Genomic DNA, 27,577 nt, shown 5'->3' with positions numbered 1-27,577 from the left:
TAGGCGGGAATCTGTATGTGTGACGGTACAGGTTTTAGACTTCAGTGGTACAATTTACATGAGCATCAGTCTATATCCTGTTCCGTTTAGTTTTATGCTGTGAAGGTCACTGAAAATGTGAATGTCTTGCATTTCAACTATCAACTGTAATAGAAGGAGGGTGAAAGAGAAAAGAGCTGTGCTAAATAATCTCTCAGAAGAATTAAGACAATTAATCTAAATCTTAAAAGACAACTAATGCTTTGACAGGTCACTATGTCACAAATATGTGTTATTTTATAGTTTGTTATTTAAGACAGTCCTTGAATATCGAATAGATGTTCTTGAAATATCTTTGAAAACTCCTTGAATTTTATGCCAATCTGGCTGTATAAACCCTGGAGAACAATATCGTATGTTGACACAATTACGTCCCAGGTCTTACGATGTTATTAAGTTTCAATTGATTGGGTCCATTGTGGCAATATGCTCGAGTGAAAAGCCTCAAAAGACCAATAATGACATAATAGTCAATCTTGTGACATACACATTTTTTTAAAAACAATCACACATTTAATATTCAGGATGAACAGTTAGCATGGCTGGCATACCACAAGAAGAAGTGGGCCATGCAGATTCGTGAGAGGAAGGAGAGCAGGAAACGACGACGTGTCGCGTTTGACGACGGGCCATCACATATGCCGTTGACCTCAAGTAGTCGTGGTATTGGAGGGTTCCTGAGGAGAACTGCCCGCTCCATCATGGACATGCCCTGGCAGATTGTACAGGTAATGGGTATTGAGTTCGGTAGTGATGTACATAGAATAATTGTATGTAAAGAGTTGTACTGAAAATTTGTCAGTGTCTGCTGGCCTGGCATTGTGTAGAATGTAAGTTGAAGACAGTGAATGATTGTAATATTTTCTAAAATAATCCCTCTAGAAATACCTGTGAGGGAATTTATTCCATTTTGTGACTGAAATTCTTATAATAATCATATTTTCTATTGCATTGTAATAAATTGCGAGCCTCAATCTTCTTTTGGATTGACTTAGGACTGCTGTCCCCATTAAAAGCATAATTTTCTAGCATGACTAAATTCACTGAATGTGCCTGTGTATTTTCTCTTGCTTTAATTCATCAAACATATATTTCAGTTGATAGAGTCAGGTCACCCCGGTCAGTTCAAGCTGTGGGCCCTGATTGGCAGTGACCTACATGCCATGAAGCTGAACGTCCCAAGGATCTTCTATGTGAACCAGAAAACTCCCAAGGTTGGAGAAGGACAGTGTAAGTTTGTTAATATATGTATATGTATGTATCTATGTATTATTACACACTTATTAAAAAAAAGATTTGTGTGATTCTATTTACATGTAACTCAAGCCATGTTATTTCTTTGGAAACAAGATGTTTGAATACAAAAAGGGAACTAATGTTCTTGCTATATCAAATAGAAGTAACACTCAAATGGCATCTGCTATCTGTTAGTTTGACTTTGTTTTTCACCTGCATTGCTGTAGTATTTGAATTGCACAGTTGAGAAAGCCAGGACAACTTTATGTGCAGTTTTAAAAAGTATGGATTCTTCATGCTACTTTAAACAGAAAATTGTTCAAACTTAATTTTCAAATGCACAGTATGGCGAAAGGTGATAAAGACACTACCTCGTGCCCACCCAATCATGAATCTCTATGAGTATTCCGTACCCGAGGATGTGTACCAGGAGCACATTAACGAGATCAGTGCGGACCTCTCGTCCCCGGAAATTGAGGGCGTGTATGAGACACACGTCCCGCTGCTGTTTAGGGCTCTTGTGCGTGTAGGGTGTGTTACCATGGTGAATAGGGACTTCTCCAAGCAGATGGCTGGACGGGTAAGTTTGAAATTATAGTTTATCTTTGTTTGAACTTAAAGTGATATGTTTGAAACATGTAAAATTTGAGAATTATTGTAAGAGTGGAATTCATTTAGATTCATTGCAAAAGTTGTATCAAAGTCATTTGAAAGGTTGTTAAATAGTGGGATCTTGATCTACCTTGGTATTCGGTATTTATATGGCTTGGATAGTGTTTATATTGTATATGAAACCAATAATATGGACATTTTCTATCTGATAAAGTGTTTTTTGACTATTGAAACAGATGTTTGTCTTAGGCAATATGATTTTCCTCTCCTTCATGTAATTTCACACAATTTTCTGGGAAATTCATTAGGCATTTTGTATATATGTATATTTTAAGGAGACCGACACGTTTGAGCTGGAAAATTTGGAGTTCCGGACTCTTGCACAATTCTCGTACCTTGAGCCAGGATCCATCAAGAACCTGTACCTCTATCATCATGTCTGGTAGGGACCACCTGTTACTTGTGAAATACATCGAATGATGTTTTTTACAAATTTGTATTAGAACCTTATTTTTCTTATTTTCCTTTGGTTAGCTTTAATTTTGATTCCATCTGAATATGATGATGAGAGATGAGTTGATGTCATAAAATACTTCTATATCTATATAAATCTTGGTTTACTTTCAGTGGCAGTAAGATGCTGTATGGATTGTTTTTCCCCATGTCCAAAAAGGGAACTATATTTGTGGTGGACACTGTCCGAAGTGATCAGATGCCGAACGTAAATGCAATGTTCAATGCTGAAAGAAATGTCAAGTAAGGGTTCAATCTTTGCTTGTAACTAATAAGAGTATTTTAGGACTATGGATTATAATTAAATTTTGTTAATAATAGAAACAGAATTAAATAATTCAATGCTGCTAACTCATATTAATTTTAATTTTCAGATGTAGTCATCAGAGATGGTTTAATAAAAGAGTAGGGATATGATGATAGAGTACCTGCTTTGAGGTATTTGTTTTCTTCTTCCAGGGTATCGCAGGGTAAGGATGAGGCCATGTTGCCTGAGGCTGGCCACAAGTTTGACTATAAGCTAGAGAAAGATGTGAACCAGGTGTTCCGGACTGTGCAGAGAATGCTGTCAGCATACAAGGACGAGAAGCGTGGGCCAACGTACATAGCCGTACAGTCTTCACTAGGTACGTGAGTTTTGGTCTTATTTAAGGATGTTAACTAGGTGTTCAAAACTGTTTAGAGAATGTTGTCTGTGTACATTAGGATGAAAAAAGCGAAATTTTATCGTATAATGTTAAACACCCTTAATTTATTATGTTCATAGTTTGATGATTTGTATTTATTATATGACCTAAACTTGAAGAAACCTTCAAGAACATATTTCAGGTATATGTTAATGTAAGTTAATTATACAGTTATGATTTTTGGTGTAAATTTCACGGCTGGTTTTGCAGATTTCCAGCACCTGATAGCTGACATGCCAGGACTGGGAGATTTCCCGCTAGTACCAATACACATATCTGACAGGTGGGTGGTGTAATGTTGTCAGTGTAATGTATATAACAGACCCAAAACGGGATGGTTTAATATAGCTTTATTACATTCATTGGCCACTACATCCCTCCTTTACATGGATTTGATTTTACTTATAAGAAAAAAGATTAATAAATCATATACTGTGAAATCATTAATGTTCGTGGGGCATTAATGTTTGTGGTTTTCGTGGGTAGGGTGATCCACGAATTAAAGATCCCACGAAATATAGACCCTCTATTCACTTTTTCAACTGCCATGTTATGTACCTACTAGTTAATTCGTTGAAGAAGTCGCAGTATACAGCGTTTATACCTTTCTCACTGTATATTTTACTATCATTTTTTTGTTAGTATATTATATCTGCCTCAAATAATAAACAAATCGATTCAATGTGTTTTTAACTTTTTATGTGCTTAAACGTGTGCTGTTAATGAAAATCTCCAGGTTTACAAGATGTGCGTAATGAGTGTCAGTACTCGATTTTTTTATTTAATAAAAAAAAATAATCGATTACATTGGAGGTTACTGAGTACAAAGTACAAAACAACGCGTTCAATATATGTATTAAACAAAAACGTGTGAATAAATATTGAAATGATCTTGTTTACTCAAATATACGCACCTTTTCGGTGTTTTCACAGTTTGCAAAATTCTTAATTGGTATTCAATGGCTTCCCCTATCTGTATTTATGATCAGGGTACATCATCTTTTATGACCTTAATTCCCAATCAAATCGATAATTGACATGGGTATATGCACTAATTGGCATCTCGTACCACATTAGCGAGTGTCATAAACCGTGTGACGTAGAAGACGAAAACCACGGACGAGCGCGTGGAGATTATGCAGACGTTCGCATATTAGTTGTTGTTTTTTTAAAATGAAAAATCACGAATTCAAGTACCCACGAAAATGTATTTTTTCGGCAAACAACGAAATTTCATGCCAACGAATATAAATGATTTCACAGTAGACATATTTTCATGAATTATTCATAAAACATTGTATTATTTCTTTTTAACAAAAACTATAATTTTCTTAAATATCATTGCAATAATCAAATCACTTGCAACCATGTATTAAAATAAACAAGAATATTGTCTGTCTATAAATTAACCTCTGACCCTTTTTCCTCACAAATTTAGAAAATGTCAAGTAATAAAACTGTCTAATAGCACACACATTATAGATCATTAAGAACAAGCATTAAGTTCGAATGTTAGATAATCCGGCTTGTTCCTATAACATTTAAGATGTAATTGTAAATGGTTTAACCGGGAAGAGATTTCCTAGCAAATGTCTGTTTAATTATCATGATGCGGTTGTAAATCAGTTTCGTATCTCTGCAATGTTCTGGTCTATTCTACGGACGCTCCCAGAATTTTGAGGTTAATTGTTATTACTTCACGGAATTGGTTAACACACTTCACGAATTAAGTTTATTAGTATTTTTCATGGGAATAGTTTTTTTTTTTATTATTGTTATTAACACTCTATTATTATCTAGAAACTCATTTATACTATGCAGGCATTATTATGGCCTGGATGAAAACACAACATACAATTAACACTCATTCAATCACGATAACGTTTCGGCTTCTGACGATGTCTGTTTGGTCGCTATTGTTCATTTTCATTGTTTTGCTGCTCGGGCGGTCCTGAACGCTGTTTATGTTGTTGGGTGTGTGTGGGCAGTACAGGTACCAACTTAAAGTGTGCGGCGTCGCGTGTCATTTCACGGCCATCATAGCGTACTGTGACCATGGATCCCTTGCGTCTGATGACGTATCCCCATTTATGACTGAATGGCGTTGTTAATTTATTTTGTTTGGGTTGTTTAACAAGGACTGGATCGCCTGGCTGTAATGTACACGGTTTTGCCTTCCGTTTCTCATCGGCGTGCTTTTTGTTCTTTTGCTTTGATTTAGTGTCCCTTTTGCATACATATATATCATTTCTAGGCACGGTAAATGTTGGAAGCTTTGTCTTCATTTTGTGATTGAACATTATTTCAAATGGCGAAAGTCCTGTGTTTGGATGTGGGGTTGATCTGTAATTCATTGTCGCAGTTTTCATTGTTTTTACTAGTGGCTTCATAAATGCTTCTACCAATCCGTTGGCTTGTGGGGCTAGTGGGGTTTCCTTCCGGTGTTAGAACCCGATACTGTTTGCAAATTGCGTAAATTCATGGCTATTGAATGGCGCTCCGTTGTCGGATTTTACCACATTTGGAATTGAGAACATTACAAAAATTATTTCAAGGTGCGATATGACATTTTGTGCAGTCAGGCTTGTTAACTTTTCAACTAAGGGGTATCTACTGTAGTCACAGATAATTACCATAAAATATTCATCCCACGGTTTCTTTGGTAATGGGCTTGGCTTGATTGGTTCTACCGTCGTTTGTGGTGATGCAGACATGCATGGTATGCAATTCTTGCATTGTTCGTCGACTAATTTGTCCAGATAGGGGAACCAGCAGGTTTCTCGTAAGAGCGCTTTTGTTCTGTTTCTCCCTTGGTGACCTTTGTGTGCTAGGTTAATTACATTTGATTGCAGGCTGTTTGGGATGCACAGCCTGATTCCTCGTAGGAGAACGTTTCCATGCTCTGTTGACAGGACGGTCAATTCGTCTGCAAGCTGCTGATAACAGTTATAGCTGCCATCACCGGCGCATGTTTGCTTAATCGTGTTGTTTTGAAGCGCGGACATTATGCATGTCAACACACAATCTTGGGCTGTGGCACTTGCCACGTCTTGAAGATTTAATGACTTGGGCACTGCGGCATTGGCAATAAAATCCACATATTCCTCAGCTATGTTTTCGTGTGAGTAATTATTTATTGGATTTCGGGAGCAGTAATCTGCTATCATTTTATTTCCATGCATGTGCTTGACTGTAAAATTGTAGGTGGTAAGTCTCAATTGCCATCGTTCAAGTCTAGCTGACTGTATTTGTTTAGAGTTTTTGCATATTGAGAGCAGGGATCTGCAGTCGGTTACTAGCTGGAATGCCTTTCCATACAAGTAAATGTGAAAATGTTTGCAGCCCCAGACACATGCAAGCATTTCTCGTTCTGTTTGGCTGTAACGCTTTTCCACTGGCGTCAATGACCGGCTTCCATATGCGATCACTTTGTTTTCTTGTATTAATATCCCTGATATTCCATCGGGGCTTGCATCTACCCAGAGTTCTGTGTGTTTTTTTCGGGTCAAAGTAGCTCATCAATGTATCGCTGCATAGCGCGTGTTTCAGCTGGTTGAAAGCAGTCTGCTGCTGATTTGTCCATTTAAAATCGCTGCTATCTTTCAATAAATCGCGCAGGGGTGCCGTAATTGTAGAGTACTTGTCAATGAACTTTGAGAGGTAATTTGTCATACCTAAGAATGACCTTAATTAACTGCTGTTATTTTGGCGGGATCGGGACTTATGCCTTTGTCCGATAAAACAAAGCCTTTGAATTTGACAGAGGTTTTACCAAATTCGCACTTCTGCTTGTTGTGTGTGAGATTTTTGTCTTGCATTCGTTGTAGTACGGCTTCGAGTCTCAGTTTGGTGTGTGTATTATAATGTCATCCGATATGTTCAATGTTCCCTCGAGACCTGTTAGCACTTGTTGTATTTCATTCTGGAATATTTCTGGCGATACGTTTACACCAAAATTCAGTCGTTTGTACCTGTATAATCCGCCATGTGATGCAAACACTGTTAAGTTGCGTGACACGTCGGACAGCTCAAGCTGGTGAAATCCTCTACTAAAATCCACTTTGGAGAACACCTTTGAGCCGTTTAATTCCAGGATTATGTGATCAGTTGTAGGCACTACATGACGCTCGTGTTTCAATGCTTGATTTGCTTTTCTTATATCTACACAAAGCCTTATTTGGTCTGGAGCGTTCGGCTTCGGTGCTACAACAATGTTCGAAACTCAAGGTGTCGGCCTGTCCACCTTTTCAATGACATCTTGCTGTTCAAGTCGTTTTATTTCCTGTTCCACTTTTTCTCGCACGTGGAATGGAATTCTTCTAGCTGGTTGTGCTATAGGCACAACGTTTTCGTCAACATGGAACTTGATTAGCTTGTCTTTTAATTTGCCTAGTCCAGTGAACACGGACTGATATTTGTCACATAATTCCTCGTATTTGTTACTGTTCACTGAGTTTATTACTGGCACAATACCGAGTTCAACAGATGTCTGGTAACTGATTAATGTCACTGATGATCCCTGAACAATGTGAAATTCTGCTGCTGTCACTTTTGATTTAGTTTCCACTGTAAATGTATATTTGCCTTTTATAGTTAACGGTTTATTTTGTGCAAATGCGAACACTTCTATGTTTGTTTTCTTCAGCATTGGCCTTGGTTCCATTTTGTTAACAACATCTTGGCTGATTATGTTTATTGAACTTCCGGTATCAATTCGAGTTTTCGTTTGAACACCATTTATGCTTAATATTATCTTTGGCACTTTGTTATCTGTCAAAACGTTGACTCTAAATAATGTGTCTATATCCGACATTGAATGCTCTTTTTGTGCCTCATTTTTCACCTGGTTAATTCCATGAACCTGAGCCTTACACGTTCGTTTTCTGCATACGCCAATGAAGTGGTTTGGTTTACGACAATAATTACATGTCGCTCCATAAGCTGGGCACTTGGTTTGGTGTGGATATATTTTGCCACAGTTTCTGCACGTTTGTCTTGATTGTGACTGTTGTTTTCTTTGTGCTGCTGATGGATAGCTATAATTTGCATGTTGTGATTTTGTGTGTAGCGGTGTGGCTTTTATTTTGTTTACGTCGCTGTGTTGTGGTTCCGTTGATTTGGCTTGTCTGTCCGCAATTTCCATTGTTCTTCCCATTGTTAAAATGTCTTTAAGCGGCTTGTCTTCTTCCAGACATTTTAGTCGTAGTTTCTTTGACCCGCAGCCTTGGATGATTTGGCTCTTTATTTCACTGTCTTTGTCCGAAATTTCACAATTGTTTGCCTTTTGGCGGAGGCGAGTTACAAATTGGTCTATTGTTTCGGCGTGATGTTGTTTTAGGTTCCTAAATTCGCTCGAACTCTGTTTTTCTTCTTTTTTCTTCGGTTGGAAATTGCTTGACGTCATCGTAGTTTGAATCGCTGTCTCCAAGATTCAATGTTTCATATATTTTGAATACTTCATCTCCGGCATAGTGAAGTAATAGCGCTTTCCTCCGTTTTTTGGAGTCAATGCTATGTCCTGTGAACAAATTTTCCAACTTTGTCACGTATTTAGTCCATCGTGTGCCAAGGGACGTTTCCTGCCCGTACACATCAAATTTCGGGAACGGCGCTAATCCAGCCATTATGCGTTAATCCGGACACTGACGTATTTCATATGTTAATCTACTAGCACTTTAATCCTCAATCCTCGTCGCCAATGTAATGTTGTCAGTGTAATGTATATAACAGACCCAAAACGGGATGGTTTAATATAGCTTTATTACATTCATACTCATACGAACATGATCTTGAATCTAATCAATAACTGAACTATCAACATACATACACGCCAGAGGCGGGCTTATCATACACAGAGGCGGGTTTATCAATACTTGGCTCTGATTGGCCACTACAAGTAGCCTTTTATTTTTTAACAAAAATTTAAAGTTAAATGTTGACAGTATTAAAAGAAAGGGGTTAAGCTTTAAATAGGGAAAAAAATGCCTTTTTGTTGATTTATGAAAATAAGCAAGTAAACAGTTCTAAATAATGAAGGAATAGATTTGATAGGAGTAGAGAAGTTATAAAATACAAATGAAATAGGACAGGTGAAAATAATTTGTTCTCTAAATTTCTTTATGTAATATGAATACCTGCCCATAGGTACAAATCTTGCTAATAGTGTACATGTTGTATGTTTTATAGTGAGAATCTGTACAATGTGTTGGACTGGCAGAGGGTGGGATGTCGTCGGATGCTACAACACTACATGAATGTGGACATCATACTGCAGGTAAGAGACCAAAGAATAAGCAACGTGTTCATAATTTGCTCCGACTCCTGGATCTTGCAGTTTGGGATTCAGTCAGTCTTTTAATTCATGTAGAATTATTGCCCGCATTCTAAAACTTCTTTCTGAATTTTGCTTAATTATTGCTAATGAAATAAATGTTATTTGAATATTTTCTTTTCTGTATGAATATGAATTTCATTGTCTTTTATCTTATGACATAGAGAAAATTCATTGAAGTTAAACCAGTCCGAAGTTGAAAAGCCTAAATTGGCGGCAGTTAGTGAGTGGTATCAGGCGGCTTTATTATCACTTGACCAGTCTATATTTACATGTTTGAACAATTACAAGACAGCTGGTAAAATAGAATTCTAAGGTGAGTTGCATAGGCAGAGAGTACCACATAGCGGTTTGTGAGGGTGCTCTTTACCTTAGCAATTACCTGAATCAAACTAGATGACAGACCTGTTGTGCTTTTTTCTAGCCTACTGTTGCCTAGAGATATGTGTAAAGCGCTCAATGATTAACTTACCCATGATATCTGAATGAACCTTTCAAAGGCCATGATGGAGCAGTGCCGATACCTTCATATGCCTGTTGGTAACTTCCCTAAGGACATCACAATGGCCGGCTGTGACATTTTCTTCGCTAGACATCTGAACCGACATAACCATGTTCTCTGGTGCTCCCCGACGGAAAGACCTGACCTTGGTGGAAAGGAAGCTGACGATAATCGACTCGGAATTCAGGTGGAGAATTTGACAACGGAGATTAACAATGCCGGGGCGTACTCCACTGTTTGCGTTGAGCTGGATATGAACAGTCTTGCTGTGGATACCATTATAGAGGTAACTTGGTTAAGGATGATATTTTTATAGGCCTATTCATAGAACTGGACACTTGATAGTTTCTTCACCTGCAGTGGATGGGTGGCATCCAGTATGTTTTCCAATTAATGACATAAGGAGCTTTAGACCAATCATCACCAAATATGGTAAGAAAGTGTATGGGTATATTCCCTTGGACAAGCTTGGTATCTAGTCATATTGCTCAAGTTACTTGAAAGTTATCTCCTTTAACTGTATAAATTATCTAAAATCAGGCTTGTCTGATTAATTACTTTAGAGTCCTTTGCCCAAATTAAGCATGAATGTGAATGGGCATTGTATCTCGCATAAGTTTGATTACCAGCCTTATTGCTGAAGTTACTGTTGAGTGTTCCTCCTTTAATGATAGAAATTTCCATTGGCAAAAACTATTTGCAGTGTCGGCTCTCTAAATTTGTCCGATGTACAACCACTTATCCTGGTTAGCCTTGGCCAAAAAAAAAAAATGTTTAAGAAAACTTGTTGCTGGGAACAGGACAGTGACAGGCTTCACAAGCTAAGGTAAGTGGGTGTAAACTAATCTGAATACTGCAATAGAAAGTACATGTTATCATATATGTTATCATATTTTTCTTTTTTCCAGTCGTCACATGTGAATGATCAAGAAGGAGCGAGTGCTATGAGTTTTGACACAATGCCCCAGGCCAATATTGAAGAGCTAGTACAAGGACAGGGGGCAGCTACCATGATGACTAGCTACGATGAGACAGCATTGTGTTCCACAGCTTTTAGGTGAGCATAAATGACATGACGCATTGTTTTTTTAAAATGATGTGATTTTTGACGTGATGTTCTATATTGACTGTCCTTCTTCACTTTTGCTGTGCTAATATATTTTGATTATGAATTAATATAAGTTAATCTGAAAAAAAAATTAATATAAGTTAATCTGAAAAAAAAAAATGTTTATCCTATCATATTTCAATTTCAGGATTCTGAAGAGTATGGTACAGAGCTGGGTACGAGATGTAACGGTGCATTCCAACGTGTTTGCAGACAACCAGATCATACACTTCTACAGGTAATACCAACCCACATGATGGTACTGGGTTTATATAAATCATGTTTGTGAAAACAGAATTGAAAGTATTTTAGAATATTTGATTTTGTTGTAAACCATAATGGCCCATTTTAGCAAGATAGTTTTTGCTCATCAGTATTTCACCTTTAATTTGCTCAAATCTCTTCATACACTTAGTAAAAACAGACTAGTGTAGGTCTATCATCTTATTCTGACAGCTGCAAAGTTATATTATTGTCTATAGTATGTTGAATGCTTTTCCTCCCCAGATGGTTACGCAGCCCAAATGCTCTACTGTACGATCCTGCTCTCAGAAGGACCCTCCATAACATGATGAAGAAAGTGTTCATGCAGGTGTGTGTATATTCATTAATCTATTAATTACCGAAGGTATGGATAACCAGCCTTTTACATGTATGTATATGTGTAACTTTTAATTTCTAGAAAATCTTCCTTGAAAAATAGATTTGAAATCAAACTACAGAATCATTGATACTCCAGTTCTTATTGCTCTGAACTGTTGTTATATACAAGATAGCTTCCTGAAAATTAATACAAAGTAACCTGACACTGTTATGTCAGAGACCGTTTGTGAAGCAAAAATGAAATCATTTCCTTCTTTTACCCACACCATGACAAATGTTTCATATCTGTTAACAGCTGATGGGAGAGTTTAAGAGATTGGGTTTACCCACACCATGACAAATGTTTCATATCTGTTAACAGCTGATGGGAGAGTTTAAGAGATTGGGTTCCAACATTGTGTATGCCAACTTCAACCGCGTGGTCCTGTGTACGAAGAAGCGGCGATTGATGGATGCCCTGGCCTACGTGGAGTACATTACTAACACTATCAAGGGGAAGGAACTGTTTCATCTAATAGAGATGTCATATGAACAGTGCTGGGAATATCTTCTATGGCTAGACCCTGTAAGTTAACCATTTTCTCTTTAAGTAAGTTCAAGTAAGTTTTATGTGAAAGTAGTCTTGATCAAAAGTAAACTTTGAATCGTTAAGTTGACAACCTTTTATTATATCTCTTACCTTCATCAGATCAGAATTATATTTCACCATACAGTGGTTAGATACAAAGTACTTGGGGTTTAGATTTAGAAAAAGATGAAGAAAAATTGTGTACGGTGAAAGTTGTTTCAATTTAGAACATATCATAATCATCCATATGGTTGAAAGAAGTTTATAAACTAAATATTTGCTTCAGCACTTTCACATGTAAATTAAAATGAAGCCTATCATCCTTACAAGTCATCAGATGAAATTTGAGCAACAAACCTGAATCCTTATGTAACTATTTGCCTTTGAGACTTGCAATGTGAACTATTTATTTGAACAGACAATTTTACCAGTGCTGGGCTTTGGTTGGGACTCATGATAATTTGACAACTTCCATCAAGTTTAAGATCAATGATATTTTGACCTTCTGTTCCCACAGGCAAACTATGGAGGCATCAAGGGGAAGCTACCCTCAGAGGCAGAGGTGGAGGTGGTTGCCCCAGAGACCGCGGAAAGGGGAGAGGACAGTGATGAGGAAGAGAGGGTCGGGGAGGATGAAGGGGAGGAGTTGAATAAAAGCGACGAGGAGGAGGCGCCGGAAATTGAGATGAACTGGAACATCATGCACTTCCTGCCCACTGCTGCAGCCTGTCAGACCAACTTTAATGTAAGTGTCAATTAGGAGTGTTTTATCAAGAAACCAAGGGGCTATATCCCATCTAGGAGATCTTCACCAGTTGTACCTCACTGAAGAAGATCTGTCCTAGGTACAAAATCTATCCAAGGATCCTTGATGAGACAGCCCGCAGTAACGCATGTCAAGAGCAGATTTGTGCTTTGATAACAAACAATATGAAGATTATTATTTTTCTACTACACATAATGAATGTTAAGGCAATAGGGTGTGTAAGTTGTTTTCCACAGATCATTTTTCAATACTTATAAATCACCAAAGTCACTAGTTTCATGTATATTCCTATTACCAGATGATCATAGCAGGCTACATACTGTCTGTGTACAGCAACTTCCAGGAAGAGCAGCGGCGACTGACACCCGGTAACACACCGGTAAGACGTAGAAACACAAGCCAGTCCCAGAGTTACCTCCCTGACACAACAACTACGCCATCAAGTGTGTCTTTCACACAGAATCTGATCTCTGGGGATCTTGCTCAGCAGATGTTTGCGTGAGTGTTTATTATTTAATTTCTTAAATTGTATACTACATAATACATGTATGATATATATAAGACTTTGCAAAATTTAGAAGTAACCAAGGTTTAAAGAGGACCTGAGTTCTAAACTTGTAGTCATCATGTTATAATGTAGGTCTAGATTTGCCACAGTGGGTCAGAGCTATTTTGAATGATTTTGATAGAATTAAAATTATCAACATAATTTCGAGTTACATGTACATGATAGTAATATAATTAATTTCCAGTCTGACCCAGAAGATACATACTAAGCTGAGTGGTAATCGTACGAAGGGAGAACTAGCAGAGGAGTTTCCCCGACCTCCTGGCTCACATCTCGCCCTTCACAACCCTGCCCTGGAGTTTGTCAAGGCCATTTGCAAGGTCAATGTCATTGTGTAATCTTACTAATTTTAAAAGTTTCTAGTGTATGTAGGCATTTATAAATCTTTATTATCTTATGGGAAAATACTCACATCTCACCCAATATTAGCCAGCACTTTAGTGTGTCAAGGCTGTTTGTGAGGTATTCTAGTTGACATGGTCTGGTTAATATTTTTTGTCATAAGAACTCTTCTTTAAACATACTATGGACAAAAAAGGAATATGGTTATTTAAGTTGAATTTAAGGTATTTCCCCTGATAAATATTTGTACAACTGACAGCAATGTCTCCCAACAGTGGAATCACGCTTGTAGAAGATTACGACTTGAGATTTCAGAAAGTGTAGTAGGAGACACTTGGTCATTTTAGTCTTAAAGACAAAGAAGTGTCAAACCTACAGATGATCACAGTAAAATTGTGCAATTTCTTATTTCCTCCATCGTTATAGGTGCTATCACTGGATGCAAACATCAACCTACAAGTTAGCAAACTTCAGCGTGACCTTCTCAAGCTGATTGGTATTGGCGAGTTTGCCCCAGAGGCAGTCTTCCTCGATCCCTGTCTGTCGTATGTGCTCCCGGAGGTGATCTGTAAAGCTTGTAACCACATCCGTGACCTTGACTTGTGCAGGGACCCCTACCTTAGCCAGTCTGGACCAGGGTATGTTCTATTATCAGAGTAACTTCGAGTGATTTGGGGAAACGGGCTTTTCAACCAGTTATACAAAAAATATTCACATTGCAATTTTGCATCCAAATAAGAACATTCAGGCCTTTTCAAACCTTCTAACATGTCTAAAGTCACAGCCTCAATTTGGCATTCATGGTTGCTGCTTGTCAATTATGTATATCTTGGGTGTTGAGTTTCAAGGGAGTCGAGCAGTTCAAATTAACAGTTTGTTATTTGATACAATTTTATATGTATTCAGGTTCAGGTGATTGCATATTCAAGAAATGCTAATTTTTAAGATAGGTGGTTACATGTTAAGTATTGTTTGGATTTTTAATGTGTCTAAAGTTTGACTCCTACAGAAAAGAAATCAACATTGTTAAGGAAAATGCTTACATCAAATATATCAACAGTTGTGAAACATGGGTATGTAATCCTTGTGTAATGTTTTGTTATGCATATTTGCACAGTGCCCAGTGGTCATGTATACAGTGTAAAGAAGAGTACGACCTTGAAGAGATAGAGCAGTCACTGATTGACTCCGTTCACAGGAAGTCCATGGCCTACGTCCTACAAGATCTCGAGTGTGCCAAGTGTAATCAGGTATTGGTCTCACATCAGTGTGGTTTTTTTCGTGAAATTTACTGCCGAATAACGGCTGTTTCCCCTCGCTGAAAATCGTCCAATTTCCCCCAAAAATAGTCATATTTTCCCAAAAAAGGTATTCAATTCCCCTCAGAAATGAATAAAAAATAAAATTATGAATTGTCAGGGGTTTTTTTCAGCAATATTTATAGCCGGTATTCGGTCATGTTCCCAATGGCATAAAGTATCCTTTTTTCCCACTTTTGAATAAAAATTCCCAATCTGGAGTTCTAAAACTTCAAAAGAAAATAAGAATACAAGACGATGAAAATATAAACAAAACATTTATTACCTCTAAATGCAAGGGTCTATTCACAGAGGCATACAATGATGTAATATCTGGGTCATGGTGAAAGGTGGATTTTCATTGGTTTAACTATATTTTTTATCCAATCAGAGAGCATGTTAACAAATTAAGAGTTAAAAACATGTGTCATTGTTAACAAAAGGATTAATAATTCAAAACTGACAGTAAATTATTTGGTGCAGGAGGGGATTAGAATAACTAATAGACAATGCTGTTCTTTGTCATGCCTCACCTACATGTTTACATACATGACATTGACCTTCATTGCCAATATCGGAAAATGACAGAACTGAGAAGTGAAACTGAAAGTAGACAACTGGGTGAAATGACAAAGTATTTATCTATTATAATGATGGTGTATTTACTTTTTGATGAATGCCTAAGGAAACATGTTGATGAAATTTTACAAATTCATTCATTTGTTTTTTGATCAATTGCAAACAAGTCTGACTATTTGGAAATTGGAAAAAATATTGATATATTCATTCCATTCTCTCTATGAGTGTGAAACAGTCATCATTTTTAATAGACAGCAGGTTTTGTATCCAATTTAAGAGGAGGAAAAGCCCATTAAATTCTCTGAAATTTTTAAGAAATTGTTAATTAAAAAATTGATCATTTCAAAGTCAGTTAAAACAAGGGATTTAACAATGTAAGGTGTTAACAGAGTCAGTGCATATTACGATGAAAATACCAATGTTATTCATTATAGTATTATATAAATTATATCCTTTGTTATTATTTATGAAGAATTTCCCAACATTGATAGGGATTGGCACAAAAATCATGTTTTACATGTTTTGATGATAGTAACTGTCATTAAAGAGAGTTGAAACAGTTTTAATAGGTTTCTTTGTTACTGGTTATTTTCAATGACCATTTTAATGTTCATTGTATTTTCCCAATTTTGGGAATTAACGTGCTTATTTTCCCAATTGTAAAGCCACAGGTGGTTTTGAAAATTTAAATAAAAATCACTGCACGTAATCCACACCACACTGGTTGTCATTCAGCCATTCATTTGACCAATAAACGTAATATATCTCGTCTATATATAATAGCACATGGTTGTATAATTGAATGGATTACTTTGACTACCTCGTTCAAACAACCTCTGACATGTGACAAGGTGGAACTAGACTCCCATTCGCGTCATATTGGTTGGCCAATTGCTAAAACATTGGCTTTCATTTTTTACCTGTTGAATAGCTACAAAAAAAACGATAATATTGAGTATGAGAAATAACGATTTTCACAATAAACTAATACTTCAATAATGATTTTGAATGCTTAAGTTACTTTTATCTGTGTTGTACATGTTTTTCTTCTGTGATTGTGAGAATTTGTAAAGGAATATGTCCATTACAAAATACTGCTTTCATCTATGTATGTGTTTTTTCAAAGCAATGAAAATCCAAAACTTCTATTTTTGTACCTGGGACAAATATTGTATGCGCAGTAGATCAATGTTATGGTGAAGTTAATATATGTCTCATGTATTTCAGGTGAAGGATACAAACATGCGGACCTATTGTACGTGTGCGGGGGAGTTCAAGAACATCGCCACCCTGGATGACATGGGCAAACAGCTGCGCACATTCAGGGGCATAGCCAGGTAAGGGTTTTTCAGGCAGCATTGGCTTTTTAGCTTGTCTATTTTGCAGAGTTTTTTTCATACATGGTAAGAGCTACCCAAACTACACAAGTGGCAATATGAACATTTGTGGCAAGGACCATAACTCTGGCTAAAGTTTTTGATGAGTTTTATCTCATATTGGTTGAAAAGGGAATAGAAGGCAATCATTGGCATCCGTTTTCTGTGATTTTGATTATAAGTGTTTGTTTGAGTGTTGAAATTTCATCAGGTTAAATCATTTAAAGGCCTAGTTTAAGGAATGTTCGGCATGATAATCCCCTGCTGTGCGTCTCGTGCTAATTGCACTGGTGTCACAGTAAGGGCCAATTTCCTGTGTATTTGTTTCTTGGCTCAAGGCCAGTTTTAGGGTCCGTCTTTATAATGAACTCCCTGAAACTGCACAGCAGGATACTCAGATTTGAGACAATTAGGCAATAAGATTAAGATCAATAAAGGGGGGTTGTGTAAAGAATTGCCTGTTTTTGACAATAATCTGTTGGTATGACGTCTGATTTATGATGATACGGCCATGTGTTTTGCAACTTGGATCATTTCTTGGTGTATTTTTTGTTTTCATCGTACTGTTTTCCCCCCATTTCAGCCATTACAACATGGTCCTGCTCCAAGAGACGGTGGAATGGATCCTGAAACTCAACCCTCAGATTATCGACCATTGAGGGAAAGGATACGGTGAATCCACTGTGCTTATGTGACTTGTGTGTGAATTTGGCTTCCTGGACGGGTTTGGGATGACTATATATATATATTTATATGATATAGGTAGTTCTCGGAGGGAACTAGACTGAATCCATTAAACTTCTGCACAGTGGTTACTTACCTTCGTAAACAGCAATTCTTCCGTCAGCCTAATCACTAAAATATGAACAAAATCATCAAGATCAGCTTGTTAATTGGTCAGTTTAACAAAACTAGGACTATATTGTCTAAAATAGTTATAGCCAATGGTTGCATTGTCAAATTTATGAACTGGAAAATATCTGCCAGGCCATCTTGACAGATTCCCTTGTGTGTAAAATGTATTCCTGGTTACGAGATGCATGTCACTTGTGTTTATAGCAATTTGTTTTCCTGCTTATAAAACATACTGTACATGTATCTTGGGTGCTGATATTTATAATTATATATATAAATTTTTGAAGAAATTTTCCTGCACATTATAGGAAACTGGTGTTTGCTACTTGTTACAAATTATCCATTTCCATTGGATTAAGAGATGATTCTGAACTACACTTCGGCCAAAAATCTTAAGAAAGACGGCCCTGCCACAGTGATTGTTAATTACTGTAATATTACCACTCTCCGTCTTGTAGATTACATTAACGTAGTAGGCAAATTTCATGTTCCATAGAATTGTATATGTCTCGCTGAATAAACATTTACGGTAGGTATAACTGTAATGTCTCAACAAGTGCTAATATTTGATTTCTTCCAACAATCAATGTCGTAAATTCGTAATACATGTATATCAATAATATATTCATCATTATTAATGTGAACAGTGTCTTGCTATGATTTCGTTTACATAATGTACATATGTCTGTGATAAAATAAACTGTAAGATGAATACTTGATCTGTTGTTTACTTATATTTAGACAGAAAATTCTGAATTATTATGAGCTTTCTATATGCTGTGAACATTTTATATGTAAGAAAGTGAATAACCAGTCAATTGTGAAAATTGAGGAGAAAAATGGTAAATTGCCCATTGTGTATAAACTATGGGTCAGGTGTGATTGTCGGTCATGTTAGACTAAACAAATCTCGAAACAAATAAAAATGATTGACGACCTTCTACACAATCTTCATGAGTGTGTTTTCGTGTTATTTATGTCAACAACATTTTCGTACACCAGAGCGATGCTGCTATGCGTTAGATTTATCAGTATGTTGGAAGAAAAAATACACTTGGTGACACTGTAATGACCATGTGTTTAGCTGGAGTTAAGTAGTGGTCGAGTGTCGGATCAAGTTTAAATATGGGCAAAGATTCTAATTTCGTAAAATGCCTAGCATAAGCACTTCCTTCAAATTCTCCATGGCTCTCGATTGCTTCCATGAACTTCATTGCGCAACAATGTTTGACAATAGGCTTGTTGCCATTGTAACATGGGACCATATCACATTTTTGAGAAGGTTAAATGTACACACAAAGTACATGACTTGCCTAGTTGCTTCTGACACACAAAGTATATGACTTACCAGTTGCTTCTGACACACAGTCTATGACTTGCCCAGTCGCTTCTGACACTCAAAGTATATGACTTGCCTAGTTGCTTCTGACACTCAAAGTATACGACTTGCCTAGTTGCTTCTGACACACAAAGTACATGACTTGCCTAGTTGCTTCTGACACAAAGTATATAGATTGCCTTGTAGCTTTTGACAATACTCTTTTGTACTGTATTGTTAAAATAAAAGCTCGTTAATTACAAGAGAAGCTATGATTTTAACAATTAAAAAATAGTAGAGAACCATAAGCAATCATACCGAATGCTTAGTTCTAAGCAAAAATGTTTGAAATGTTAAGGCATATATTAATTACAGAAGTTATGTACATTTCAAATAGTTGGGACATATTACAAATCCGTAATCCTTCCGAAATAAACTAAATATAATGTAACGTATAAGCCCTGGTATGATGCTTTTTACCAGTCGACATAGCTTAAGGAAGCAGGTCATAGGAATTTTTCAAGATCATACAAGGACAATATTTATATTCGTTAGCAAAACTGTACCAAATGTCCAAAAGCTTGAGCATGTATGCTTCTAAAAAGGTTAGCTCGAAAGGTTATGCGAGGGAAGAAATGCAAAACTGCATAGAAGGTTCACTTTTCAAAATCGTGTAGTTAATGTCAAAACTTGGCCGGGAGTTTCAGAGAGCATTTTCAAAATCTCCGTCATAGCCACATCCGATCATATTAACGAACGATCATGGCTTAAAGGAATTTGGGTCACCAAAAGAAGATATCTGTGGAATTTCGTAAACATTTGTTCTTAGATTTTGGGGTAGAAACTATTTAAAAGTCTGTCCCTTTCGGTTTGCTTTGTCAACCACAGTTCTACTTGTATTGGAATAAATATAGCCACACTTGTGTAGGAAATAATGCCATAAACTTACCTGTGAATTAGAACTAGTTTCAGACTATATAAATCAATGTAACGAAGTCACGCCTCTAGCGGCCACGTTTTTAACGGATCAACTAGGCTAAAGCAATTTTGGAAGAGTGTCCATGTTGGGTTGTATTTTTATCAATACGATCGTATTTGACGGACTGAGTTTGTAAATATGAGATCGCGGTCAGGTCATGTTCGTTGGTCAACATATATGCAGGTCATTGTTAAGATTCACTTTAACAATGAAAGTGTTGAACTTTTTTGCTGCCAGTGCACTGTTTCAATCACATGGAAACTGCAATTTTCAGCCTTCCCTCGGGGTTTCCTTCAAGAACATATCCTTAAAATTAATTAAGTCTTATCCAGCCACAAATCGTAGTTGACAGTTTCAGCACTAACTAGTTTATCTAAAAGATGAATACTATTTTCGACACATTTTTTTGCAATAGTGTTTTGTTACTTGAACTTTTCAGGTTTATTTGGCAAAGAATGAAAATGGTGTTGAAGATTTTGTTATAAAGTATATAATTATATCCAAAACCATTCACCATCCTTGACTTATCTGCGACCTATACCCAAAACTAGGTTGAACGAATGTATAGTCATAACCTAGTGTCTTACACGAAACGCATCCGTAGATTTTATGCGTTTAAGAAGTCGTAGAACATTTGACGTTTAGAAAGTCATGATGTAGGCCGTGTGGGGTCCCAAGGTTAGTAAGAAAGGCGTTGTTAACAATTCAGAAACCTCCACCCAACTTGGTGAATGAAATACCGTGGCAATATGGGTCATGCTGAATCAAGATTTAGCATCTCGAACAACCTTATAACCTTCTGCACGTACAAATACAGTTGTCACCATATAATTATATTCATCAGATTTAATCAAAATATTTGTCTTGTATTCAATACTCTTTACAATTGGCAACATTCGTAGATCATCTAAAGGTCACGGACGTGCTGGATCGTAAGGACAAAGTGAGATGTACCCTCTCCGGAAGTTGCACTCGAATCGGCTGCAACACCAAGAGTTGTAATTGTTTTTTTCAATGTACGATCGCAATATATTTCACCGAGTGAGCACCAAAAGCTACATTTCAGTTACTTCTGGTTGAAGTATTGCGATTTTACATTGAAACAAACATTTTTTTTATTTCTATCTTTAGACTGAAAAGGATTTATAAGGGACACAAATCATTGTGGATTTCGGGAAAAAAACGCCTAATTGTATGCGGACATAACGTCATTTCGGAAATGACGTCTTTGAAATTGTTTCCCAGCTCTGTGCGCTCCGCGGTGGAGCTGGCTTAAGACAGTGAAACATAGTGTGTTTTTATTCAAGTTACTGACGAAATCTTTACAATCCACCGGAAAGCATATACTGATATACACTACTTGTTTCCAACATGGTTTATTGTCTCGAACAATCAGGCAGTGTTCATATCGTCAACCAATGAGATGGTTTGTTTTCTTTTGTCAGGAAGCATAAAACTAGCTAAGCTAATGCCTTTTCTCATTATTCTTTTTTGCTGTAAGAATATCATAGTCAAGCATGATTTTTGAATTTCAATCATTTGTTAAAACATGTACACCATTTTCTGAACATATTTACTACGTATAATTGCAAATGTACTGTACCCTACTCGCAAATTGCCTTTTCGCAAAGCATTATTTGGGGATAATTATTATCAAAGAAATATAAAAAGAAATTTAAGATATTCGATGGTCTAAAAAAATTGACACAAGAACTATATAAAATAATTTAAAATGTTTTTGTCTGTTAGTACAAATCACTGTTTTCTTCAAGCTTACACATCGGAAGTATTGAAGTAGAATGCTCTTCAGACTTAGATTAAATCTCGTCCATTACACTTGATACATTCGCTGATTGACTAGTTGAGAAAACACACACTGCCCGTCAATCGAAGTTTGTCTAAACACAGTCTCGCTGAAAGTGGTAACCAGCTCCATTGTATTCCCAAGCGGACTCATCCACGTCCGTATTCACATGGCGGGACAGGTAACACTGTCTCCAGTCCGGAAAGTAGTCGAATGATCGACAAACGAATGCTTCCTCCGTAGAACAGCGCGTTGAACACTGTGCAAGCGATGTTTCGTTCAGGTGAAGATCGTTGTAACCGCGGATGATGCGATTCGGGGACGTCTGGTATGTGCTGCCGTATTCGGCACAGGATGGTACACACGTGCCTTCACCATGGCTGTAGCTTAGACCGAGATGGCACTGACACTTGTCAGCGCGACACTCGCTTTCCGGCGTGACGCACTCGCCACTGTCACTGGAGCAGGGCGTACCGATTCCACCGTACCTAAGTCCACCCATAGAGCTTATCTTAACGTGCGCTGTCTTGTTAGCTTTCTGGATACGGTTATCAAACGTGGTTAGTTGGTCTTCAATGTCTGTTTTGAGCTTAACAATGAAGGCATCGGTTGAAACCACCTTGTCAGCCATTTCATCAATCACCGCTGCCGTACTTTGTCTCAGTTTACCTTCTTTCTCTTTCCCAGCCATCACCTTTTGAATAATCGATGCAATTCTTCTCTCAAGATTTGCAAGCCTTCTTTCTAGCCCTTCGCTGCTTAGTTCATCGTCTTCATTACTGTCCGAATCTTCTTTGAGAGCGTTATTTATCATATTTGTTAGATTGTCCCTTGTACTATTAAACTGTATTTTCAAAATACCTTCAACTTCTGTCAGCTGGTCCGTTATACTTTGGAGACTCTTGATATCTTTTCTGAGTTTAAAATGACAATTCACCGAACCGATGATGACACAGTAAATCAAACAATTTAAAGCAAACATGTTTGCGATTTGTTGAAATGTCGACCGAATAGTTTATGATTGTATTGTTCAATTATATGTATAAATGTTCTAAAAAGAGGAAACCACATCTTATGTTTGTTGTTGAGTCGACATCCGGTCCTTGAGTGTTTTACATTAAATAGTATGTCACAAAATAAGAAGTTTTCTTTAACTGAACGAGGAACCCTTAAATATTCTAGCCGACTTCGTCTGGACGAAAGGAATATATTTTATTTCACCAACAGAGTGTGCTGGTGGAAACGTTTCATTTTTTTACTGGTGGAAACGTTTCATTTTTAATTTAATTGAAATGTTCAAAAATACAGTTATAGCTGAAACACATTTAGGTTTATAACAAGAAGCGAGCTTGTGCACAAATTAATACACCCGTTGTGATATTTGAATTATAATATATCAGTAACACGAGCAGTAAATGATGACAGGACAACCTTGGTACGGTCAGTAAATGGTGGGGTAACCGCCATTGCACGATCAGTAAATGGTGGGGTTACTGCATTGGAACGGGCAGTTAATGGTGGGTAATCGCCTTGACACGGTCAGTAAATGATGGGGTAACCGCATTGGCACGGTCAGTAAACGGTGGGGTAACCGCATTGGCACGGGCAGTTAATAGTGGTAAAACCGCCTTGGCAGGTCAATAAATGGTGGGGTAACCGCCATTGCACGATCAGTATATGGTGGGGTAACCGCATTGGCACGGGCAGTTAATAGTGGGGTAACCGCCTTGGCACGGTCAGTAAATGATGGGGTAAACGCCTTGACACGGTCAGTAAAAGGTGGGGTAACCGCATTGACACGGTCATTTTACCCAAGATCGGAAACGGGTGATTCAAATTAGCTTACATATGATTTTTGAAAGGGACTATACAGCAGACTGGCACCAAAAAAAGTTTTTTTCTGTAATGAATCTCAGGACAATTATTTCATAAAATGTTTTACTCTTTGGTATCATAATTAAAAAAAAAACACACAAAATGTTTAGAAAAAATCGAGGACCGTGTTCGAACCAGTGTCGCCAAAATTGCAATGCAGTGTTATCTCCACTGTGCTACGAAGGCTTACTCTAACCATTTTGAATATTTAAGCTAGATACCTTACTTGGTAATAACACGTGATATCATCGACTAGTCAATCACGCATAACAATGAATTTTACTAGGTATACATACCTAGTAGTCTTTCTTAATGGAAAACTACGAAAAAAATCAGAAAACTAAATTAATTTTAAACTATGTGGTACTTCAGTTAGTTAGTTTCAATGCATTGTACACATCGAAACCAAGTTTATGTCAGTATTCGACAATTTTCTTTTTCCCCGCTATTTCATCATAGGGTGCATAGTCCCTTCAATGGAGCTAAACTAAATTTAAAATAAATCAGATCCGCTTATTTATATTTCATTTAGACTTTTAGTGTTTCTTTGACATCAGACGATATAGTTTAATAATTTAATGTCTTCAAAGATTCTCTGCGCCATACCCGACGGCTGTCCACTAATCATCCATTGCCAAAATATCAGCCACCGTCAACTCTCTCACGTGCTGTGTTGAGATTATTTTCCTTCGTTTTCTTTCAATGAGTTGCTTTACCTCCAACGCATTAAATGAATCAAGTCCGAGGTTCTCAAGAGTCTGGGTTGAAGTCAGCTGGTCTTTTTGCAGACCTGTGAAATTTGTAGCAAACTAAATCAGCATGTCTCTTGGAAAACATGTTATAATGACACTACTTAACAAATATGAAATTAATGTTTTGATAATAAATAACGTCATATATACGCATAAAATGATTTATTTAGATACTTGTTAGTTAAATACGTAAAGGTTCCTTATTTGTTTTAAGATCATATTATTATTCGATAGGTAAAGGAATAATGACTAAGAAGTGTTAATTTCAAAAGTGTCGTCTGATGCAATAATAAAATCACAAAACACCCGTTCAAAAACCAATACCTAGAATGTCAAAAATCCGTTCTGAGAAATTGTTTGCGGGATAGGTTCCTGCGTCTGCCTTCTCCGCATGCACAAAGCTGGACACCACAGGTTCTTGTTGCAGTAACAGTTGGCCCAGCACTTCCAAACATGAGGCAAAGGTTTGTGAGGTAGTGCCAGAAATCTCTTTGGTCTGTCCATTCAATCTCTTATGTGAAACTCCCACGCCTCCGACTAAACCATATTGAATGGCCAATGCTTATTGTTTACTTGTTTAACTTTTTTATTCCTCGAACTGTTAAATACTTACTTATATAAAGATTCTCGAAAAATATACAGGTCACTAACACAGACTACGTACATGCTTGAAAAATGTTTAAACTTATTTTATTACTCGAACAGTTAGACAATAACTTGTATAAAAATAGGTCTCGGACAATATACAGTCACTAAACCGGCATACGTACATGTACGCTTCACTGACAATTGCTAGCCTTTTATCGGTCTGAAACAAATGACATAAAAAGGTAGATCACCTGCAAGATTATCACGTCGTCTGTATTCAATAATTCTCTCCATAGCCGAGTTTGCAAAACTGTAGTTGGAGAGTCCTTCATATCCGAGCTTACTCATGAGCGTGGAAAATACAACAAAGTGGTCAACACATGGAAAGCATCGTCTTGTGACTTTGTCCAGATTCTTTGCTCCATCAACTTTGGGGTCACATACTTGTTTAAAGAACTCCGGTGTTTGGTCAAGAAACAAACCGTCTTTAAGTACCTGTAATAATAAAAATTAACCAGTGATCGATGCAAGCAATTGTTTTAGCCTAAGAAGATTTTAGAGTTGTATAGCCATTAGATTAAGAAGCCATTTAACGAGGATGAGTGACTTACCAATGCCAAGTGGAAAACCCCGCCAAGCGGTACCGTCAGTTTATCAATGAGGTCTTCTGCTTCTGCTAGTTTCGAGACGTCATTAGCAGCAGTAACGACCTTAGTTCCTCGAACCTAAACAAGCAGTGTTCTCTTATAGATATTTTGGGCGACATATGAATTACGCAGAACATGTATCTTTTAACTTTCGTACAAATATTATTATAAAGCATTATAAAAACATTTCTTATAAAATGTTTTGGAAAGAAGTCGACATTAAATGGCAAACAATGAAGCCACTTTAATGTTTAAATCTTTGAATAATTGGACGTATTTTTGGCATTATTTGTTTCTCAAATACTCACCTCCATCTGTTGTAATTTCCTCCTCTGGTAACCGGTTTGAACACCAGACCGGGAAGTCAAAACAAGATGACGGGCCCCTCTAATGGATAACCAGTCTGCCAATTCAAGTCCCATTCCTCCAAGACCACCGGCAACAATATACGATTTCAATGGATGAAAGAATGCCCTCGGTTGACATGGTATTTCTTCTTATCTTTCGATGTCATCCTTTATCTATCAAAGTTAACACGTACTATTATTTTCAGTAAAAATATTATCGTTTCAACGAAAAGTATATATCAAAACGTTTTGTAGACAAGTGCTATATCACTGTTGTATAATTCATTTCAAAGGCCTAGTTTAATCCTTCTATAAAGGACCTCCCCCCCCCAAAAAAAAACAAAAAAAAAAACAAAACAACAACAACAACAACATCAACAAAAAACAACAACAACAACACAACAACAACAACAAAACACAACGACAAACAAACAAACAAAAATATGTGTATAATACACAACCTCTGTGTATTGATCTTAGTCCAATTGCCTAATTGTCTTATCAGATCTCCGATCTGAGTTACCTGCTGTGCAGTTTGGGAGGTTTTATTATAGAAATGGACTCTTAATGGCCTTGAGCCAATATACAAATACACAGGAAATTGGCCCCTACTGTGACATAAGTACAACTAACAGAAGATGCACAGTACGGGATTGTCATGCCAAACATTCCTTAAACTACGCCTTTAAATATCACATGAAACTTGTTTTTGGTTAAACATAACCCACACATATTCTTCTGTATTACACTTGTGTAATATATAACTCGCTCCACATGTTTGTAAACAATTTAATTGGAAACAACGATTGCTTTGTTCGGAATATTCCATCAAGTCTTACGTATATTTCTTGTTAAAAACAACAAAGGAAAACCTTGTATTTCATTTTGATTTCATGAAAAACATTCATAAAGCTTTCAGTATTTATCTGGAAATGACGTCAAGAGCATATCACAAAATTATGACGTCTTAAAACTATGTGAGAATCGCCATTTAAAAGAAAGCAACTGTTGTTAAAAATATATTGTTTATGAAGTGAATCTTACTCATTCATTGTACTTATAATCGTAATTAAACAATCGGGTATTATTTTGTTTTAAATCATTCGGGGGTAGTGCATTTCTGCAATGCATGTAGCGCGAACAATGGCAAGGCGTCGTCAGTTTGTCATATTTGGCTCATTTACAGCGCAGGTAGGACATTCTCGTTATTTATTTTTTTCAGGAAAATTTTTTTCATAAAAAGAGTCTGGCAATCTTCATCAGGTAATACACAATATTGTTCAAC

At 36.9% G+C, this 27,577-nt stretch overlaps 2 protein-coding genes across 2 annotated transcripts in view; one reads left to right on the top strand and one right to left on the bottom strand.

Moving 5' to 3' along the window:
* The window catches only part of LOC128235268 (DNA polymerase epsilon catalytic subunit A-like), a 42,091-nt gene extending 23,418 nt beyond the window's left edge, over positions 1-18,673 (top strand). The window contains exons 30-49 of the mRNA XM_052950072.1: positions 564-767; positions 1,137-1,269; positions 1,620-1,855; positions 2,223-2,329; positions 2,515-2,643; positions 2,860-3,026; positions 3,297-3,369; positions 9,273-9,360; positions 9,918-10,205; positions 10,828-10,976; positions 11,176-11,265; positions 11,535-11,619; positions 11,992-12,195; positions 12,716-12,943; positions 13,263-13,462; positions 13,717-13,852; positions 14,301-14,512; positions 14,992-15,124; positions 16,979-17,088; positions 17,711-18,673. Of these exons, the coding sequence (XP_052806032.1) occupies positions 564-767; positions 1,137-1,269; positions 1,620-1,855; positions 2,223-2,329; positions 2,515-2,643; positions 2,860-3,026; positions 3,297-3,369; positions 9,273-9,360; positions 9,918-10,205; positions 10,828-10,976; positions 11,176-11,265; positions 11,535-11,619; positions 11,992-12,195; positions 12,716-12,943; positions 13,263-13,462; positions 13,717-13,852; positions 14,301-14,512; positions 14,992-15,124; positions 16,979-17,088; positions 17,711-17,786 (3,048 nt within the window). The 3' untranslated portion in view covers positions 17,787-18,673. The remainder of the gene's footprint in view (positions 1-563; positions 768-1,136; positions 1,270-1,619; positions 1,856-2,222; positions 2,330-2,514; positions 2,644-2,859; positions 3,027-3,296; positions 3,370-9,272; positions 9,361-9,917; positions 10,206-10,827; positions 10,977-11,175; positions 11,266-11,534; positions 11,620-11,991; positions 12,196-12,715; positions 12,944-13,262; positions 13,463-13,716; positions 13,853-14,300; positions 14,513-14,991; positions 15,125-16,978; positions 17,089-17,710) is intronic.
* A 5,905-nt stretch (positions 18,674-24,578) lies between these two features.
* Positions 24,579-26,367, bottom strand: LOC128235733 (fatty acid synthase-like). Its single transcript, XM_052950535.1, has 5 exons — positions 26,254-26,367; positions 25,910-26,023; positions 25,550-25,793; positions 25,035-25,247; positions 24,579-24,748 (listed from the first exon to the last, which is right to left on the bottom strand). Exons 1-5 carry the CDS (start codon positions 26,365-26,367, stop codon positions 24,579-24,581), a joined length of 855 nt encoding a protein of 284 aa, XP_052806495.1.
* Between the last annotated feature and the right edge of the window lie 1,210 nt (positions 26,368-27,577).

Source organism: Mya arenaria, chromosome 5, assembly GCF_026914265.1.
Source record: "Mya arenaria isolate MELC-2E11 chromosome 5, ASM2691426v1".
NCBI lineage: Eukaryota > Metazoa > Mollusca > Bivalvia > Myida > Myidae > Mya > Mya arenaria.
This window is presented reverse-complemented; position numbering and strand designations above follow the sequence as displayed.